The sequence below is a fragment of the Anarhichas minor genome, unplaced genomic scaffold, assembly GCF_050575085.1.
Source record: "Anarhichas minor isolate MPS153535 unplaced genomic scaffold, ASM5057508v1 ptg000024l, whole genome shotgun sequence".
In the NCBI taxonomy this organism is placed as follows: Eukaryota; Metazoa; Chordata; class Actinopteri; order Perciformes; family Anarhichadidae; genus Anarhichas; species Anarhichas minor.
The window spans coordinates 12,656,716-12,678,575 of record NW_027466470.1 but is presented as its reverse complement, the minus strand read 5'-3'; the positions used below and the strand labels follow the sequence as shown (position 1 = coordinate 12,678,575).

General features: G+C 41.3%; 2 protein-coding genes across 2 annotated transcripts; both read right to left on the bottom strand.

Annotated features, from left to right (window-relative positions):
- Positions 1-55: 55 nt before the first annotated feature.
- LOC142956081 (regulator of nonsense transcripts 1-like) lies at positions 56-15,389 on the bottom strand. Its single transcript, XM_076097395.1, is given in 25 exon segments — positions 56-2,540; positions 3,201-3,320; positions 3,610-3,878; positions 4,000-4,161; positions 4,390-4,471; positions 4,864-5,038; positions 5,235-5,246; positions 5,248-5,375; positions 5,707-5,863; positions 6,109-6,226; positions 6,765-6,978; positions 7,118-7,261; positions 7,462-7,576; positions 7,932-8,096; positions 8,287-8,405; positions 8,631-8,790; positions 8,977-9,085; positions 9,560-9,658; positions 9,877-9,961; positions 10,256-10,417; positions 11,525-11,705; positions 11,826-11,993; positions 12,772-12,861; positions 14,298-14,434; positions 15,027-15,389. Coding segments are annotated over 24 exon segments (3,402 nt in total). The 5' UTR covers positions 15,261-15,389; the 3' UTR covers positions 56-2,540; positions 3,201-3,203.
- A 1,350-nt stretch (positions 15,390-16,739) lies between these two features.
- On the bottom strand, positions 16,740-21,000 carry LOC142956091 (pyroglutamyl-peptidase 1-like). The gene is made up of 5 exons (XM_076097410.1): positions 20,729-21,000; positions 20,182-20,234; positions 19,823-19,939; positions 19,463-19,695; positions 16,740-18,385 (listed from the first exon to the last, which is right to left on the bottom strand). The coding sequence occupies exons 1-5, from the start codon at positions 20,757-20,759 to the stop codon at positions 18,169-18,171; spliced, it is 651 nt and encodes a 216-aa protein (XP_075953525.1). The 5' UTR covers positions 20,760-21,000; the 3' UTR covers positions 16,740-18,168.
- Positions 21,001-21,860: the final 860 nt, after the last annotated feature.

The following is a 21,860-nucleotide window of genomic DNA, read 5'->3' as shown; positions in this document are numbered from 1 at the left end:
ATCCATCTGCAACATGAGTGAAAAACAAATAAGAAATACAAGAGTGACGTCAAGCTGAAAGAGCAAAAACAATGAGCAAACTTTAATTTTCCATGATTATCAAGAGGAGCATTTTAGTGAGCACAATCGTATAATTACGAACATCGATCAGCAGATACACAAAACTTTTTCACTTCAGTTCTAAACAGCAATAAGCCAAACAAAGACTTTCATTGCAAAAATGTACAAGAGGAAAACATCCAACTCAAAGTTACCCTCTAGTCACAGGACATGCACAAACTACTGTGTATGTGTAGGTGAGGGATGCAGTCGACATTTATTGGTATTTTACTATATTCTTTAAAAGACTTTGACTTTAAATACGGCAACAAATGAGTGCTTCTAGCTAGTAATGGTGATCTTATCCAGAGGGTAAACAGATACTTCTCTACAGACAAATTCATAGTGAAAAGTATTAATAATGTGATGTCCTACGCAGTAAGATGTACTGATGCACAGCTGCTTTGGTTAGTCGTTCATTATTGTGGGAATAAAAACATGGAAAATAGCTCGTTAGTGACACGTTTTTCAGAAATGTGTTGAAATGCCTGTAGCTGCTTTTTCTTTTCTTTCATTCTGTACGAGCATTCATGACGGGACGTTAAGCTCATTGAAACCAGCTTTAGGTCAGAGGTCAGGTAGCTCGTCGTGAAAAACGACTCCAGGTTTGACAGTGATGTTTTCAGTGCTGTGCGTTTCGATGGCATGAGAATATAAGTAGTTATTACACCTCATAAGATAATTAAATACTGATAGAACCAAGTTTAATGGAAACGTCACGAGTGTCCATCTAAACTAAAGCTTGTGCAGGTGAAACTAAAACACAAATGTTTATGAAAGTTATAGAACAAACTAACTGTTCAGCCCATGACATGATAAACTACTACTAAAGTTTCACACTTTACTATAAGTGCAAGACTTTAGGTCACAAAGGTCCAAATAAATAATAAATAATAAATAATAATAAATAAGGGAAGACCACAATGTTACACTCGGGTCATCGTGTCTTAAGAGCTTTTTCTGCCAAAGTTCACGGTGCACGTACAACCTCTTGAGATGTAATCATGGGGCTTTCTAAAATGTTAAATATCATTCACTATCATCTGACACGGTGAAGTCCATGATCGAGTTTCTCTTCAACACATTACTGAGATGTGGCGTTTAAAGGTGTCACCATCCTTCGTACCGGGTCCATGGGCATGAAAACTCAATGTCATGATCTCTTAATTCACTTTACTGCAATAATCCGGTGCTTAACTTGCACATAAAATAATCTCATGTATGCATGTTTTTTGAACTTTTGGAGGAGGAGTCTTTGGGAATAACTGCTCTCTTGATTTGGCTTATTTGATGCTTTTAGCTAATCATGCTCAAGATGATCCCCGTCTGCTAGCTTTAGGGTCAGCAGAGAAGAATGGCCGCTTCCTTCAGTTATAAGCAGGTTAAGGTGTTCACTTTCACTCTTTTGCAGCACTAAGAAGACACATTTAGAAGAACAAAAACTAAATTGTCTCACTATACTCATTATATTTGGAGCTCACCTCCTCAGACCTGGAGACAAAGATGTTTTTCTTTTACATTTATGTTTTTAAAATCTAATTCCACCACTTGTTCTTTGCGCCTTGAGAAACCTGCGTTGAAAGACGGCCGACTACACTAGCTTGCACCACAGAGTACCTCAATGAAAACAGCCTTTATTCAGAAAACCTTCCAGCTCAAAGCTGAGAAAGAAAATTGAATGATCCGTGGCTGCGAAATCCTCATATTTCATTTGATCTCTTTGAGGCACAACACCACACAAGCACTTTTGAGTTCACCTGAATAGCCAAACGGTGTTTCCACACTCTTCTCTCCTGGATTGCTTAGATGTGATCAAATATCAGAGCCTCAATTCAAGCCTTTGAGTTTAATAGTTGCCGTATCAACTGCTTTCAAGGGTTGTGTCCCCTTTTGTTTCCTCCCTCACTCTCCAAGTCACAGAAGACGTCCGGTTGAGTTAGCTCGGAGGACATTTGTGCGAGACACTTTTTCTCCATCTTTCTCAGCTTTTGGAGCAAGATTCCCAATCATACCACCTGGAGATCTTAGAGGGTTCAGGGACGCACGATGGACAAGATGACACAGCCCCCCCCCCCCCCCCTTCTCCCCTCCAGAATCGTTCTGACCTTCCACCCTCCTTGACACGTCGAATGTCTCGCCTCTCCGACCGCGCTGCCCCGACAACGACAGCTTCCTCCTTCGCCATGTCCTCGCGCGTGAGCAGCAGAGCCTTCTCTCCTCCACCAGCCTCTTGCTCTCTTCCTGTCCAGCTCTACTCCCATCGCTGCTCTCACTCCTGTGATTGGTTGGTTTCTCACGGTCTCTCTCCTGTTACTTTCACACAGTGGTGCTTCGGTTGTAGCAGTGGAAAACGGGTATCCATGTCTGTTCTTGTTTGTTATTACCCAGAATAAAATGCCATTGAACTAAGCTGCACACAGGCCTAGCTCCTTTCCAGCAACCTGAAAGAAAAATACAAGACATGTGTATAGAAAATAATACTTATGTGAGGAAATATGCATTAGAATTTTTTAAATATTAAAAGAGAAACTTTTTATTTCAAAGGAACAGTTCCATGTTTTGGAAAATGCCTTAATGTCTTTCTTGCAAAGAGTTAAATGAGAAGATCGATACCACTCATGTCCATGTAAGTCAATATAAAGCTGGAGCCAGCAGCCAGTCAACAACTAGCGAAGTACAGAGTTCCTACGGCTTAATGCAAGTTAGATTTAAGACTTTTTTAATGCCACTAAGAATGAAATTTAAGACTGACTTTATTACCAAAATTTTAAAAAACAACATCAATTACTTAGCGAGGTGGAGACGAGGGTAAAACACAACTGTGAAGTACCTGGCGTCTGTTGACTCGGGGACATGTTGGACTCAACGGCCTTGATTGTCATCATGCCGAGTTTGGAAAAAACGTCCTGCACAAAATACACTGTGCCACACGAACATTGCTTAAACCAGTACCAGGCCATGTCTAACCACATCGTGGTATTAATGCTCTCATCTAGTTAACTCTTGGCAAAGAGGTGAATAAGCATGTTTCCCAAAAGGTCAAACTCCTCCTTCAATGTCAACGAGTCCTGTTACGTGTGGTCCACAGTGGAGTTACTTACAGTCTAGTACTGGGACAGTCCAGTCACACCGTGTTGGTAGGCCCGCTCCCCCTGGTAAGTGGAGTCCTGGGACAAAGCCACATCAATCTGGGACTTGAACTCGTCTCCTAGGTAACTGTCCTATAATGGGACAAACAAAAAGTGAAAGAGGGTCAACAGTTGCTCCTTCATTTCTTTCCAGGCAGGAAGGGAATAAGTGGTTTTGGACAAAATTAAGAAGTCATTATTTTAAGAGGAAACCTGGACAAACACTTGGAATAAATGTGCTAACAGCCCTGGCAATGGCTACTGCAGGACTACAAACAGTTTGCTTCATTAAGTGCACCTACTCAGCACTTCATGAAATACCTTCAATGCCAAACTGATCGCTGAGATGTATTCACAATGGACGACAGCTCAGTGAACTAACCTGTGAGAGTTCAGGCTGGGAGAGTCCCGGCTGGCTCATCTGAGACGGCTGGCTCATGTTGATGTAGCCCTGCGTCAGAGGCCCCTGGGAGAAGGGCTGGGAGCCCAGATCCTGGCTGGCCTGGCTGCCACTCATGTGGCCACCATGCCGGTCTGCTCCTCCATTTCCTCCACTGTGGTTTCCCATGTTGCCGCGGTTTCTTTGACGCCCACCTCGAGTCCCGCCTCCTCCTCCGCTGCCTGCCTTGCCTTTCATTCCTCCGCCACGACCTGGAGGACAAAGATGCGTGTTACCAGTGTTTCATAGCAGCTTTAACTGAACATGTAGGCCTTTAAGAACTCCACACGTAGTATTACTCCACTTTACTCCACAGTGTTATGACTTAGTCACCTGCTGAGGGCCCATTGACCTGTCCCATGTACCCAGGTGGAGGTATGGGGGGCATCACAAGGTTGAAGGGGATGGGGATGTTCAGAGAAGTCATGGGACTGGGGCCTGTGCCGATCATACCAATCTGGTCGTGGGTCTGGAAATACATGTTGGACGAGCGTCCTGTAGTGGAAAGAAGGACAGGTTAATTGTACCTCCATTTAAATTGTATGGTGGTGTGCAGAGCTAGTTTTGTCCAAACACATGGCTCTTGTTTCTGTGATTGAGATGCTTTAGTAAACATTCAACCTGTTTGCAACGGACTACCAAAGCAGATACGTTCATGTCCTTTGTTTGAGGGTCTGTCTAACATTTGAAATAAAAATCAGTGTTTTGTTAAACACTTCTCACCGTTACTGCTGCGGTCATAAACAGATCCAGGAATGAGGGCTTCTCTGGCATCATACATGGCTGTGCTCATGAATCGCCCCCCCTGCAAAACAAAAGACGAAGAGGTGTTACTTTGACTGTTTTTAGGGCCTCATTATTTCTTGCATGTTCACTGATATATTACCCTGTTGTCTTTTAAGTACTTGTTCTACGTGCACAAGGACATTTTGAATTGCATCCTAAATCCTTCACATGCCCTACAAGAAATTAACATATTCATGATCCAGTTAAGAAACCCATATTTCAGCCTTCTATATGCGCTGTGTCACACACACACACACACACACACACACACACACACACACACACACACACACACACACACACACACACACACACACACACACACACACACACACACACACACACACACACACACACACACACACACACACACACACACACACACACACACACACAACTCACAGAACTCACAGGGTTGATGGTGTTGACAAGCTTGCGGGGCTTGCTGAATTGCATGAGGCTCTCCCTCAGATTGTTAAGGGGCCCTTCAACCAGGACCTTCTGCTCCTTGTAGTAGTTCAACAGGTGGTTCCACAGAGGCTGCTTGGACAGAGCTTTGGGGTTTCCCACAATAATCACACCATACCTACGTGACATAAGCAGTAGATGACTTAATGGCTCAAAGTTATAGTTCAGGATGCGTAGGAATAAAAAAAAATACTGATCAGAACCTGAACTCAAGAATAAACCACAGTGTAAAAGACCAAAACATTGATGAAATTAGACAATGGGCCCTCCGGGGCTTATTCAAACCGGTATTGTTATATTTTGTGGCGTCCTACCTGGCCCTGGTGCGCCACGTTGAGACGTCTGGGATCATTGAGGAAGCCGATGCCCTGGTGCTCATTGGCTCTCACACAGGACAGAATGATGAAGTCCTTCTCTCTGCCTTGAAAGGCGTCCACGCTGGCTATTTCCACCTCCTTACAGGAAGAAATCAGTGGGAAAAACTCAATACGGCAACATTTCACAGAATTTACATTAAATTGCAACAGCTTATGACCTGCGCATAACCACTGAAAGTGACGGTCAGCACCGTCTAAAGACTAGAAATTGCTACCCGATTGTACACTGCTCTTGCTAATGGAGAACAGAATGTTAAAGTCGGTGTAATTTGCAAACCTCTTGTCAGAATTCAAACTTGAACCGCTGTGCACAAATATATTTCTTTTACATTCACACACTTGGCTCGCATATGGAGCCAAACGCTTTAACTTTCTCTCAATACAACATTTAAACTGCAAAAAGGTTTACCTGGTAGAGTTTGGTATGGAGGGAGCCACTGAACTGCATGTACTGGACCAGGTAGGACCTCTGTCCCTCATAAGGTGTAATGATGCCAATCTGATTGGGTTTGGCTCCAGCTTTCAGCAACCGTGTGGTTATTTTCTCCACGTTGGCTGCCTCAGTCCTGCATAGACAAGTAGGGTGATTACATGACAAGAACATTTGATATAATTTGCCACGGCACAGACTGAAACACTGTACAGAAGGTTATGTGATATCTCTTAAGACTAAGCAATGTAAATGTGCCGTCACTGGCTGCATGTGTATGAGCCAAGGCCTGAAGTGACTCGTTTCAGGTTTACTGCTTGAAATAAAATTGCAGGACGAACATAAATATCAGGTCAACATAATGATGAAGAAAGTTGAGACCTGTTGAGATAGGATGTTCCAGAGCTGGCTATTTCCTCTTGGCCTTGGGTGACATAAAAGAACATGGGCTTGTCAGGCTGCGGCCACTGGAAGTCAAAGCCTTTCTTCACACGGTCCGCTGTAGAAGAGACAAACACAGATAAGACTCAGGACGAGTGGAGCTGATGTACAGGGAAGGATACTGAGTGGAATTAGCCTGACAGGCTCAGCTGCAGACTTCATGTGTATCTAAGTATTACTACAGATGACTACATTACAAAAAAAAACACTATGATGGATACAAACAGGAAAAAGTAAAATGGCCGGGAAAAGAATCTGAGGTAAACATGCCTCATATGTTCTCCACAAACTCTCTAAATAGATTTATGACTATTTCCAAAGTCCCGAGATTAAAAGTGAGCTAATGTTAGCTGAACACAAACCACTTGTTTTGGTTGCTACGACAGACGTCGTATCTCTCAATTCATCTGATTTGACAATGGAAAAAAAAATTCAAAAATGACGTTGGGCGCTTTTCTGCTTTGAGTTTTTTTAACTCGAGGCACTCGGCAACACAAAAGCAGCTTCACTCTCACAGAAAACAATTACAAGAAGGCTGCTAAAAAGCGCTCTGTCTAACAAAAGTTAATTCTAAAGAACGTTTGTTTTCATCTCACCGGCAGTGACTCCATTCTGCAGAGAGCCCTCATAGAAGATGTTGGAGGGGAAGGCGCTGAGGGCCGGATGCATGCGGTACTGGACCTGCAGACGGATTGGCCGGATCCCCAAAACTACCAGACGCTCAAACAGAGACTGGGACAGACCTGCTTTTGCTGCCTTCTTACACATCACCACAGGGCCCAGCTGGCAGTGATCCCCCACCAGAATCAACTGTGGAAAAAAACAAAGTCATCAAGACAAAAAGAAATTGTGGACACTGTCGACCCAACAACTGGGGAATGACAGCAGTTCAGGCAGAGAACTGATGACACAGACTATCCAGATGTACTTTCACTTATGAAGCTCCTACCTGTTTGGCCCCCAGGACGACAGGCACCATGCACTCGGGTTCAGTGGCCTGAGTGCTCTCATCAATCAGGATTGAGCGGAACTGCATCTTGGCCAGACGGGGGTCCCCTGCCCCGACACAGGTAGAGCAGATCACATCGGCATTCTGGGAAAAGCAAAGGAATAAAGTAGACATGTTTTGGAACAGGGAAATATTACGTGTTGCAAAAGATTTTTTATAAACCATTTCTATGACACATACTCTTTTCATTAACTGGCATAAAAAACATGAAGCACTTAACCATATAACCAAATCTAAGGTGATGTGTTTAGTAGCTCTTTGAGTTCAGTAACCCGTCTTAATACCATGAGCAGCTCCCTCTCAGCAGTGCGTCTCAGAGCTCTGTAGCGCTTCTCGTCTGAGGAGGACAGCTCTCCAGTCTCGTCCTTCAGCTGTTGGAGCTTCTGAAGCTCTGGCATACTGCAGGTATGAAAAAGTTCAATACAGTGCGAGTTCAACGGTGTGCTTGTGTGCAAAGACTTACATCTGTAACCAGGTGTGTTACTGAGCAATATGGAATTATTTCAGACCACTAATGATCATATTTGTACTTCCTGGACTTCCATTTGTTGCTCAACAATATTAGCAAAAAAAACAACCCAACAGGACTTACCACCCACCCCTAATTTAAGTTACTAATTATATCCTTCTTGTTATTGAAGACACATTATTCTAGACTGGTGTGTATACAACAGTATATGCATATCTGACAGTAGTACACACACAAAAGAAGGGCCTTGCAAAAGTGTTATCAATCATAGCCATTATGTGTCACCTGTCCATGTTACGGGTCTGGTTGTGCAGAGCCAGGAAGGACACAGGCGAGTCGATAGCCTCCCTGCTCTTGGCACACAGCCTCACAACCTTGAGGCCGGTCTGATGGATCTTCTCCGTCAGCTGGTCGACGGCAATGTTACTGGGAGCACACACCAGCACTGGCCTGGAGGGACAAAAGTTACCATACCAGCAACCATAACACATCGCCAAACCATTCTTCAAGAACGTTAATGATGATCGAGATATTTTTTACATTTGTAATAAGACAGATGTTGAGTTACATGTTGAGTAAAAGGTCACATTCAAACCAAATAGTTATGTTCATTAGAAAGTTAAAAAGACTTGTGTCTTACCCGTTGCCCTGTCTGGCCAGGTGGTAGACCACGGTTGCAGAGGTTACCGTCTTCCCTGTGCCAGGAGGACCCTGGATCAGACTGAGAGGACGCTGCAGCACGGTCTTCACAGCGTACACCTGCATTACAACAAACCACATTGATGTGAACGCCGGGGGCGAAAGACCTAAAATGCTTCAAACAGTCACTATATGGAGGAGTTATACTCCTTGGGATTTGGGACGTGAGTGAGCTGTGTGTGAACTCTGGTATGTTGTTTGTGTGATCTGTAATGTAGGGTAGGTCAGAGGTATGGCTTTTCTGAAGATATATAGAGAAGTCTCTCCCTTCTCTCTGTAACTCACCTGTGAGTGGTTAAGGTCAGGCAGGCCTTGAGCGGTGAAGCGTTTGGGCAGGTGACACTTGATGACCACGTCCTCGACCTCATGTCCCAGCAGCTTGTGGTAGATGTAACCAGACACTGAAGTTTCATCCACCGCAAACGTCTTCAGGGCACTCTGCATCCTGGATGAGGAAGACGGGAATATCGAGATGACGTTGCATTGCATAAACTTACAACAGGAAATGAATCGGTAGATCGGTGATTTTTCAACTAAAGATGAACTGAACTGATACATAAAGTTGGGTGTCAGGCTTTGCTCACATATAACTCAACAGAAGACAACAGTGTGCGGCTTTTCTAGTGAATACCTGTCAAAGGAAGTGGACTTCCACACGAAGTCGACCTGAAAGTTGTGTGGGATCTCCACGGGAGCCCCGGCACTGCTCCTTAGCTCTATGGCAATCTCATCGCCATAGTCTGGTACTTCCGGTCAAGGAAGAGGCAACTAACATTGGCAGCACAGGGTAATGTGTGAACAATTTGTCACTGCATATTGGAATTAAGTACATAAATTAATCTTTGAAAATAAAGCATTTACTGCAAGCTAAACCAACGTAGCACCACTTCAGCGGAGTCAGTTTGTATTTCATGGTGGAGTTATATTGTGATGATATTCAGCCTCAGGTCTTATTGCCCAAGTACTGGACCTATTAACTAACAGGTGGGAAGCAAAACCTAGATATAGAATTTGCTTTCAAAAACCGCTGTAAGGAAGACATAAGGCATTTTGCATTGTTGTAGTTTCCTACAGCTGCCCCTAGATGTTACTAAAAACCCTTTTATTGATGGCATGTTACATTTAACTTAATAATAATAATGATAATATATAATAACAACATGGGTAAGCTCTGGTTGAATACAGTATGTCTATTGTAACAGTCATAAGGATACTATCAGGGACTTTGATGACATGTCCAATGCCTTTCCATGGAGCAGCCAGGTCTCCTTTGTACCTCAGGCAGATTTCATCTCCCTGCATCAGTCGCATGTCTACAGGACAGCAGATGACATGAAAACAAAAAGATGACTTGATTAAGTAAACATCACTGCATGGAGTTAAAGCTCAACTTAAGAAGAGAATAGAAGATACATCATTGTAAGTGTCACTTATTTTAGAGTGTGGTTGGAATAACGTAAAACATATTACTCGTAGACAAAGTATGATGATGAAAACAATGGAAGCTTGAAGCAAAACTATGAATACACACCCGAGTCCGTCTTGGGAAGACTGAAATAAGCAATCCTCTTTTTATTCAGGCCCAAGTCCCATCTGACAGTGATGTTGTCTTGAGTCTGTTAGGAAGTAACATTAAAAAATATGTCACAACAGCAGAAACAACCTCAACTCAAAATTAAGCAACAATAGTGGAAAAAGCTGAATATCGACTGAAACAAAGTAATTCAAACACGCCTCTAAGAAGTAAAACAAAAACATAGAGAATTTATTTTAACTCCAGCTTCATAGAATTAATTAATTAATCAGTTTGTTGATTGATTATCTGTAAATGACTCATTTTGACATTCTTATTTGTTACAACATACACAGGACAAATGTTTTTATATACAAATTCATATTTTTTCCTCGACCTGCGACTCTTTAAGTTTCTTATCGTAGTCGGCCTCCAGCTTCACAAGAGGACCGAAGATGTTCTGGTACTGGTAGGCGTCCTCGTAGCGGAGCAGCACATGTTGGGGCTCCTCATCCACACCAGGCTTCTCCAGGTCCTCCAAGGTCGCAGTGGGATTCTCCTACCAAGATGCAAGATGCAACACACACACACGCGCACACACGATCACACAGGATGGGAGAAAGTTTAAAATATGGATAGAAGTTGAGCAGAGTGTTTTCTTTTAATATGCTCAAATTTCATAAATTCCAACTTGGAACGATTCAGACAATTTTTTCACAAAAGACGTTTTGACATGCCACAGTAGCAAAAGCACAGGTGTAAGTAATAAGTTGAATGGTGGCTGAATTCCTATTAGCTGCTTCAGTTTCAGGGTCCTGGTGTTGGCTCCCTGTCATACCTTACTGGAGCACTTTAATGGAACTGAGCCATTGTTAATGTTAGTAGCGACATCTGTGCTTTACTACTACGACAAGTTAAAATGTCTGCTGTAAAAAGGTCAATGAGCACACAGAAAATACATTTTTTTTAAACTGTTAGGTATATATCCCGACCTGAATCCTGAATATATCCCGACCTGAATCCGATTGAGATGCTGTGGCATGACCTTAAAAAGGCGGTTCATGCTCGAAAACCCTCCAATGTGGCTGAATTACAACAATTCTGCAAAGATGAGTGGGCCAAAATTCCTCTACAGCGCTGTAAAAGACTCATTGCCAGTTATCGCAAACGCTTGATTGCAGTTGTTGCTGCTAAGGGTGGCCCAACCAGTTATTAGGTTTAGGGGCCAATCACTTTTTCACACAGGGCCATGTAGGTTTGGATTTTTTTTCCCTCTTAATAATAAAAACCTTCATTTAAAAACTGCATTTTGTGTTTACTTGTGTTATCTTTGTCTAATATTTAAATTTGTTTGATGATCTGAAACATTTAAGTGTGACAAACATGCAAAAAAATAAGAAATCAGGAAGGGGGCAAACACTTTTTCACACAACTGTGTATATATATATATATATATATATATATATATATATATATATATATAGAAGCACAGGCACGAAACGGGAAGTGAAATAAACAGAAAAGCTCAGCAATATGCAGCAAACCCGACTATATAACCCGATAAGCCCAACCCGTGCCCACATTCAAGTTATGCAGGTCTAGACTATTGACATAGCACAATGGTGGGTGTGTGTGTGTGTGTGCTACAACTGTTACATCGCCATACCTTCCACAGTTCTTCCAGCTTGTTGATCTGCTGGGCGGTGATCTGACGAGCCCTGAGCTGCTCCTGCTCTGAAGGGATTTTCACCAGCCAGGACAGGAAGCAGCGGTCCTGGATGAGAGGCTGCCACTGTGAGCTGTCCCAGTTGATGTCCTTCAGGCTGCTCTGGCTGGCACATGGCTGCCTGCGTTACAACCGAAAACACAAATGTTCAACAACAACGGGGAAATCTGTAATCTCCTTGATTGCCCCATGAGCAGGAAGGTCAGTGTGCATGGGCAGCTACACAAAAAGGCCCCTTTACCTGCACAGTAGCACCACTACGGAGTCGGCCTTGGCAGGGATGAAGCCCAGAAGGAAGACATTGCGACAGCCACAGTTATAGCACTCCAGCACCGTTTCCCCCAGAGGGCCATCTTTATGCAAGGTCACCTCCTTAGACTTTGCTCTCACCAGGTGGTTTACAATGTGGCTAAAAGTGAAGATATAGGATGCGGGTGTTATGTACAGTATTTATGCTTCCTCACACATAGGTCTTGACAATTTGTATTTTATTCAAACTCAAAATAAAACATGACTGCTCAAGAATTTAGCCATCTACCACACTGATACAGCAAAATGCTGTTTCTTATATCATTTTGCCTAATAAGTGTTTACTAAAAGAGCTTTAAATACAGAGAAACAGCTGACCATCATACAAGTTCAGCAAAACCTTAAGTAGTTGTAAGTGGGTTCACATCATGACCGAATGTGTTGCTATGTAATTATTGCCTCGAGCTATCCAACTGCAGTCTACAGTGTCACAACTACCAGAGCATGAAGTGGCAAAAGCGGCATCAGTTGTGCATGACTGATTACTGATAACGCATCAAAGTTCAGTTTCTGTATGAATTGAACTATGTATAAGAGGAGACCAGGTGTTCAGACCAGTGTTCTTCTCATTCACAGAAATGAATAGTGTCTTGCTGATGTTTTTAGGTTTATTAAAAGGCTGATTCAAAAGAGCACCTAATGAAGAAACTAATCTAATTAAGATTTTCTTTGGATCAATAGGTTGAATTACTTAAAAGAGCCCTCAAAAGTCAGTAAACATGTTTTTAATTTAGTTTTTAACTCCTCATAACCCCTTGTTTATACAGTACTCCTGCTATGATGACATTGTACCTGTAAAAGTACCCTCTCCCTGTTCATTTAGCTCATTACACCAACACAGAGGGTCAATTTTAACCTGATAAGTCCTTATATCTTACCTGCCGGATGTGTTTCCACGGCCATTACAAAACCATTTCTTGCTGGTGTTGCAGTAAACCACACAGGCTGGATCATGAATACCACAGTAGCTAAAAAAACAAGTGAGTCGAAATTAAAAAAAGAAACACAAAGTACTACTCTTAAGAGCCAGAAAACAAAACAAGAAAAGACTGACTCAATTTGGATTATACTGCAAGATCGCTGGTGTCGCAAACCCATTCTTTACTGATGCAACTAAGATCAAAGTGATGCAACAATCCATCTTATAGTTGTTTTATAGTTGTCTAAAGCAATAACACATGAGTGCACAAAGTCATTTTTCTTTTTTCCATTTTTGGGAACAAACAACAGAGTGACTTGCAGTAGCTGATGGGATGGACTTTGAAAATGTTGCATATTAAATATATATATAATAATATTAATGAGAAATGCTCATACGTCAACATTATTAGCTCATCGCAGATACATCGGTACCACTGATAAATGACAAGAAATTGAAGTATAGAAATGCCAAAAATACAGTATGTTTTGAAACAGTGTCACCATTCTATAATTCGTCTAACAGAGAGTAATACCAGGTTTATGTGTCAATAGTAAATAGCTCCGCCCAGTACTTACGTTTAGAGTATAGTATTTTTTGGTAGCGATTGTTAGAAATCAAAAATCTATGAAAACATAATTAAAAATGTTATTTATGTTATAGGTTTTGTTACGAAAAATGATATCAACTAATAAATCATCAGATTTTTCAAACTCTCAAATATCAATATTGGTATCAGCCTCAAAGAGCCTGTAACTAGGGGCTGTACTGTTGATGTCACTGCCATGTGAGCTTTTGAAAAACTCTTCCTTTTGGTCATCGAGAAAAGTATGTATCCAGTTTGTATTTAGATTTTGTTTTTGGCACTTGATCAGCAAAATACATACTTCATGAGTTGTGTCATAGCCTGTCAAACAGTAAAGGATTCAGCTCCATGTCATAAAACCCAAAATAAACCTGTATGTGGCTGATGGGAATTGACATCAATATAAAAATAATAGAGACAACTGACTTTGTTTTCACTGCCAAACTTCAGGGAAAACAATTTAAAACATTTGCATTGGCTACAGATCTGCTGGTGAAAGACATAGTGATCCATCACTTGTTCTATAAAAAAAAACTAAACAAACTCACAATCTAGGCAACTAATAATGTCTGTGATGACAGACACACTCAACAGCAATGTTTTGACACAGCCAAACTAACAGCTGTCAGCCAACTTGTTAGTTAAAGCGCACACACAAGCTGCAATAATAGTGATGAACAATAGTTGACATGAGACACAATACCAGATGTTCTAATGTGGCTTTTCTGTGACATCTGTAGAGTGTGTGACTGAGTGTCTGCAGAGAAGTTTTTTAAAACTTTGAGCCAGTTTTCTGTTAAATATTTTCAGACATTTTGGTCAACAGAAAATTCTCACAACCCACTGAGACTCAACCGAGTATAAAAAGGGGGCTATAAAGTTGGTCCTTACGACAGTACCTGCAGGCATGTAGAGGCAGGTCCTTGGTGTAGTAGGTGTCCTCCTCATCCTCCTCAAAGTTCAAGTCTGCCAGCAGCTGACTGGCTTTAATGACAGGGTCGTCACCATTCTGTAGTATGCCATCAGGGCCATTAACCTGAGGAGACAGATGTATACAATCCTAACTGTGAACTGAAACGAGATGTCAACAGTACTTGGGATTAACTAACAATTAAGGATCACAGATAGACATACAACTGGACAGTCAACGAGATACATAAAGCTTTATATGGTCATATATTCCACTGTTTGTCACATCAGCTAACGGTTTGCTGACAGCAATATCAAACCGACTGTATGAAACTATGTGTTGCTACAGATGTTTGTTGTTGTCAGTGGGTGTTGTAAGTATTTAGTACATAAATTAAGAGAAAAAAACATTTTAAAAAAAACGTACAATAATTAGTGTAAATATGGGCATTGAGGTAGATCTGCCACACACACTCTTGCTTTGTATGTCAATTAAGTCCTGCATTGACATGCTAGCTGTGTCAGCATGCTAACTGTGCTCAGAAGCTAGCATGCTAGCCAATTAGCGGGAATAGGCATGGTAACCGATGGGAGGCGTCACCATGCTAACCGGGAGGTAGCCAGCGGTTGTTGTTAGCTCGCGTTAGCTAAATTGACATTTTGTCAACACAGGAGAATACGTGTTTAGACTCCGCACCGCCACAAACAACCACACGCACCTGGTGGTCCAGCTGGCTCTGGGTCTGGCCTTGGGTCTGGGTCTGGCTCGGCAGGGTGAAATCGGTGAAGTCGTACTCGGAGCCCTGGGTGTCCGCTCCCAGCAGCTCGGCTTCCTCGGTGTCGAGGAACGTCAGAGTCTGCGAGCTCGGCCCGTACGCCTCGACACTCATGTTGTTGCCTTCTTGTTTCCGGTATTCACCCGTAACCACGACTAGTCCACAAACTCTTGCCATTCCAGAGGGAACCGAATAACTGAGACACTGTGTTGATGAGAAAACTACAAACACTGGTGGTGAGAGAGAGCCTCTACGGCTGCATTCCGTTTGTCTTCTCCTCCCGCACTCCCACTTATCTCCTACAGTAATTCATCTGTAGGAAGCAAAGGAGACAAGCAGACATACGTGAGCCGAATATTAATTTCTCACGTGGTCATAAAAGTCCCTTTCTGTAATTAAACGAGTCTAACTATTATTAAATAGAACTGCAACAAATGTGGAAACAGAGTCAAAGAGATATGAAGCGTATTTAAAGATTTTCATTTTTTTTGCTCGGTGATAAAAAATAAATAAAACGATCCAGAGTTAGACTGGAAGCCTTGCAAATTTGTTCTTCTAATTTTCATCATCATTTTGTCCCTGCCAAGATTTTTAAATAGGGCACGTTAGAAATATAATAAAATTACATTGTTGAAAAAATGTATACACAACATATACAATATAATAATCCAGAACACATCCACCCATTCATCATCCCACAGGTATACATGTTAAAGTTTAAAAAAAACACAGCAACGGAGGGAATAGCAGAGATAAAGATCAACAGACGGACAGTATTAATACCAGTGTATTATCAGTGTAGATATCAGAACCAGAACCGTTTATTGCCACGGTAGGTTGCACATACAGGGAATTTGACATGGCGGGTGGTGCATAACATTAAACAATCAACAACAATCAACACAGTGCAAAAAGTAGAAACATATTAAAATGTAGAGTAAATATAAAATAAAGTGCACAAACAAAGAGATAACAGTAAACAAGTGAGATGTTATGCACCTTTAAAGGGCTGTATGGGTTTTATGACGACTGGGCATTATTGATCATGACATTAAAATACTTTCTTTGGGCTCACTATGAATTTTGGTCTAACAACTTCTATTAAACAATAGATTTCTGATGTACATTATACTCTTGTCCAGCTTTGCAGTGGACCATTCTGAATCTTATCTTTTATTAAATTATTTATTTATATGAAGCAGATAGACTTTCAGATTTAACACAAAATTAACATTGGCACATTTTTAGATCATATATGATCATTTAGAGATGATACTTAAATTCAGTCAGTGACTTTGAGGAACATTGTTGTTTTAAAGTAATAGTTATTTTTTTTATGTCCTCATTTACCATCTCCGAACAAGTTAAGACAGCTCTGAGGCTCTCTTTCAAATCCTCAAGTTTCATCTTATAAGTTCCTCATAAGTTTAGAGAGGTGATAAAAATGGTTTTAGTCCTGTGCCAAACCGTAGGACTAAATATGCACCGGTGAGCGTTTTTGATCAATTTCCTACGAGACATGATACAAGAACGGTTCAGCAACACGATGTTCCTTTCATGCTGTGCAGATCAGGTCAGAACAAGTTCAGCAGGTCTGTCGAACAAGAATGTACAACACGCAGCGTTACCACCCTGCACAAGGAATGTGAAAGTAAATAAAATATTACAAGTATTTATTGGAAAACTACACACGAAAAAGCAGTAGATAGTTTATTTATCATGTTTTACATCTCACTGCACAAAAATTCTCAATCAGGAAAAATCACAGACTTTCTCAGGAAAAATCACAGACTTAAAACCCTACCTGCCTTTCTAACATCAAAAGTCTACCAGGGCGTGACATTGTTTTTCATGTGCTTACTTGGTAAGAAACCCTTAATTACTGAATTCAGACACAAATTAAAAAGGCAACATCTGCATTTCGAACTTTGAGTCTCAAAGTAGGCCTACTCAATGTTCTGAGTCATGTTGTGATCACAGATCATACAATGCTTTAACAGGATACTCACTTACATTTTGAAATTCTTTTCGTGGGTGTGGTTTATTGAGCAACACATAAACTCAAATAACATGTGCTTGAATAGTCAAGATAGGAACATTAGGAAGGTGAACAAAGGTTGTTCTTTGTATCAGTGTCAAAGTGCCATTTATAATACACTCATATTATCCCTCCAAAGAAATTGTTGAAAAAACAAGATGTTGTACTCAAAGTATAAGCAGTACAAATGCGAGCAGTATTTCTACTGAAGATGTCACACAGACGGGGACAAATAAGAAAATATGTGTTTTAATAAGTGTTTTAATCACACGCAGCTTTGAGCTGGCTTTGCATTTACATATATAGGACAGACACATTAAATTGATCAAATTACTTGATACTGATTGTGTGTGCAACATATTCCCTGAGACAAACAAATCATTATATATGTGTGAATCTGTTAATTTCTTCATGTTCCTGTCATTTCAAAGTCATTACAATTCTCGGGTGCAAATACAAGCAATGCAAGGGAATGGCAGCATGAATCACACTGACTGGAGAAAAATGAAAAACTTAAATCAGTGAGCGGACAGAGTCCCGGGTGGCAGGGGAAGGATGTGACTCAAACAGTTAGTGTAACAGTAAATGTTCCCACAGTGTTTCAACATATATAACTTGTAGATTCAGCTAATACCTTGTGAATACTACTAGTATATCTTAGTCGCATAAATCCCCCTTTCACGTGATACAATGTTTGTACGTTTATAATTGTTGTTGACATCTATTTTCACAGTCTTATCAGAGGCAGAACTGTAGAGACATGACCGACACTTACGGATGCCCACCACTCCTGCACACTCATTCAAACCCATTCATGCAAAGACCCAGACCAGGTCTACAATAAACAGATGCTGTAATCAAACTTGTAAAAACGTCACGTTTTTTTAAAGATACAACACATGGTTTACAATTTGGAATTGATGCAACAGTCAAAACCACCCAATTCAGACACAATGTCCTATTTTTGACAACAAACATGAAACTCACGTCATTCTTTTCTGGAGCTAACGGTTGACGATCTTGGTTCATCACTCGCTGCACTAGAACTCAGTAGTGCTCATGCTGGTGTTCGTGCTTGTGATTGCAGTGCTTGTTGTGTTTGTGATCCAGTTCCAGCAGTTTCAGCATCTCCTGTATAGCGGCCTGAAGAGCTCTGCCCAGGTCCTGGCTGCTGTATGGTTTTCCAAGTGGAGGCACATGGATGAAGGCAGAGTGACCCTGCCCCAAGTACAGAGAGGTGTAGTAGGTGTAGTCACACAGATACCTGCCAAGGAAGGATGTCAGGTTATGTAAAGTCTGTGTGATCACATCACTGTGTTATCACACAGACGTGAAAGTTAAAGGAATATGCACGTGACAAAGGCTTTGAGCCGACTTTGCAAAATAATAAAGGCTGTTAAGACATTTGAAAACGAGTCATAAGACAACCTCAATTATCATGCACATTTGCAAGTATTCAGTGTAAAACCTTCTGTCAACTCGTAACTGTAGGCCTCGATATGTATGATATGAGTGAAAGATGTTGTTACTTAAACCAAATTCCACAGACCAAAAAGCAGAAGACAACAAACTTATTGCACATTTAATATAGAATAAACAGACCTCTATGTTGTCCTTACAAGTACATACATTACAAGTTTATGGTCGTATTCAAAACAGGCATGAAAATAGAAGCTATGCAATGTTTAATTGGCTGAGGGTAGGAAATCATGTTATCATTGACTGCATTATACGAATATATTTCGCTGTATACACAGAACAACAATAGCAACACTACTGTTATTACTGGCCATGTGGTTTTTCCACAGACTTAATTTAAATAACTTACATTTTCATTTATTGTATTTCCTTTCTGTTTTTCATTATAAAATAGAGGTCTAAAAACAATACAAGACACAATTTTAGTTTCAACCAACAGGTCCTTTCACAGCAGACATTTTGACATGAAAATATTACAATGAACGACGGTTGAATTCCATTCAGCTGCTTTCATTTATAGGGACATTTCCTCGGGAGCCATGTTGACATGTCGTTGCAGGGTAAACACAGGTGTGATTAATAACATAAATTCATTATATTTAGGTTCCACGGCGCTGGTATAGTGTGTGCTGTGACACACTAAATAGAATGGGACAATCATTCATTTTATTAATAACACCTGTGTTTACCCCACCATGACATGTCAAAATGGCTGCTGTGAAAAGGGCCTATTTTGTTCGTCGTCTCACTGGCATGTCATACTTGGACACTTAAATAACGAATCACCATCACTAATGTCATTAGTAACACCTGTGCTTTTCCTACTATGATAAGTAGAGCGTGTGTAAATCACATCACTTACCTTCCAGCATCCTTAGAGACAGAAACAGTGACCCCGAGGCCGGAGTCATTGACCCTTTCGCAGACCGTATCCATGTCCAGGACAGAGCGGATGCAGTCGGGCCCGCTGTCCATGCAGCACTGGGAAGCTGGGCAGAAGCTGCAGTTGTCCAGGCGCTTGTAGCCCTTGTTGTGGCCGCACTGCTCCAGAGCGATAGTGGTGGCTAACCCAGAAACACCGACATGGACCATCAGCTGCTCACAGGATCCCAAAAGACAAGAGGTGGCAGAGGTTGTTTTTTTAAATTGATTGATGGATTTTAACAACCTTTGATGGAAAAATGGGTTTTCCATGTACAGTATTATGTATTTTATTGAATACCTGTGGCTCGTGCTCTTTCCACAGAGATGGCAGTAGGCTCTGAACAGCCTGGTATTCAACAGGCACCTCACACACATGAAGGTCTACTGCTTCACCCAGCCCCAATCGCTCCAGTTCCTGAGCACAGAAAACATATATTATATATATATATATATATTTAATTGCAGTCTTAAAATGTTTTAAATGTCCACAATGAAACTAAATGACAACCCCTTAATCAGGTGAGGAAAAACCCCCGACAAAAATTCCACTTTAAGTGCATTTTGCTCATTATGAAATGTACTATTTAAATGTCATATTTAGATAAAAATCCTTAACTGCCCCCTTTGTTAAAAATGGACAACATGTCTACTGATTACCTGTACTGCCACCCAGCTGGAGTTCACTGCATGCTTTCCAAAAGGCTCAAAACCTGCACAGAAAAGAGCAGCAACATGATTCTTTACTGCAGCAAAGAGACACAGTGCAGCTAAGTAAACAATAAAGTCAGTGAAGATGCTTATCTGTTTTGGACATGTGCGATAAGGGTGAATGTAAAAAAAGGACTCTTAATTCAAAGTCCAAAGGTTGCAAGTTAAACATTAATTGTACTAGAGGCACAGAATCATTTATTTCTCGCAGTTAAGCAACAAAAAAGAAATTACATATATTGTTATTCAATCTCTTCCTGATGCACATCTTTGTTTAAAAACCTTTGTTATCTAAAACCAGCACACAAAACCCTGCTCTCCTAACAGCAGCGTTACTCTCTGTAAACATCAGTGTCATTACATATTTACAATATGAACACAACCATTAAAGTGCAGCTCAGACACAAGCAGAAAACTGCAACAGCACTCTATTGACAACAAAGAAATCCTTTAAGACACATCTTCTCCAGTTCTCTCACCAATTAAAACCTCTCACCTGTTACTATTACTTTCTTCTTATTGGCCATTATCCTTGGTTGTTATGACAAAAAATTGTCATTGATGTATAATAAGGGGATCAAATAAACCCACGCAAGAATCCCAGGATTGTTTACGCTTGCTGCTGTTTTCTTCTGGCTCAGGGCTCAAAGGAAGTGACACACCAGATCTGGGTGGATCATACTGCCATCTACTGTATGGGGGTGCAATCGTCAGCAGCAGTTCATCCCACATTAACGCCTTTGGCTATGAAGTGAAGAAAAAACAACAACAAAGGAAGACTCAGGAATTTGTGTTTCTTCAACATGCAGCACAAGACATTTTGTTGGAAAGACGACAGGGGAGGATAAAAACTGATCCTTTTAATCCAACCGTTTTAATGCCATAGAATGTAATTCAAGACATGTGTGTGCTGAAAATGAAAACCAAGCATCTGCACTGCATTCACAGATTAAAGGTTAGAGAAGCCGCCTTGTGAGTGGCCAGCTGAAGTGAATGAAAAACAACCTCCCCTCCATCAATAAGAACCGTTGATACTGCCTAAGCATTTAACCTCCAACCAGCTGCTCCAGTTGAGCTGCTTAGTGGTTTTACTGGGTGGCTCCCAGGTGTGAATGTATGCAGTCTAACAGCGTCAGAGTGACACAGGGCGTTGCTGAACATGCAATGCCCTGTTGGCTTATCCCCGGGGAGCTAAAGTCAAAGGACACTTCTCCGGCTGTGGAGGGGAAGTTGTGTCTTACACAACCTTTTGACACACTCCATTACCTGAGTCTAGAGGACAAACCTTCTCCCCAGTTTGTTGTCATGAAGGCAGAGCTAATCTAATAGTGCCCAACAGCCACTTTCTTCATTCGCGGCGCCGTCCACACCCTTGTTGTGAAATGACTCACACATTCTGGACACTGCACCCTATGTGGCTCCAAACTGGCACACTGAAGAAAATATGCTCTCCATAGGGTGGAGATCTTTTTTTTCTTTCTTGGAAGAGTCTTTTGTGGTTAATGTTTCAAACAAATGTCTCTCATTCATGCCTCTGGTTACAGAATCAACATTGATTTCTGCCTCTGAACCACATCACACACACTGTAACACCTCCACCAACCACCTACACAACCTGCACTGCAGTC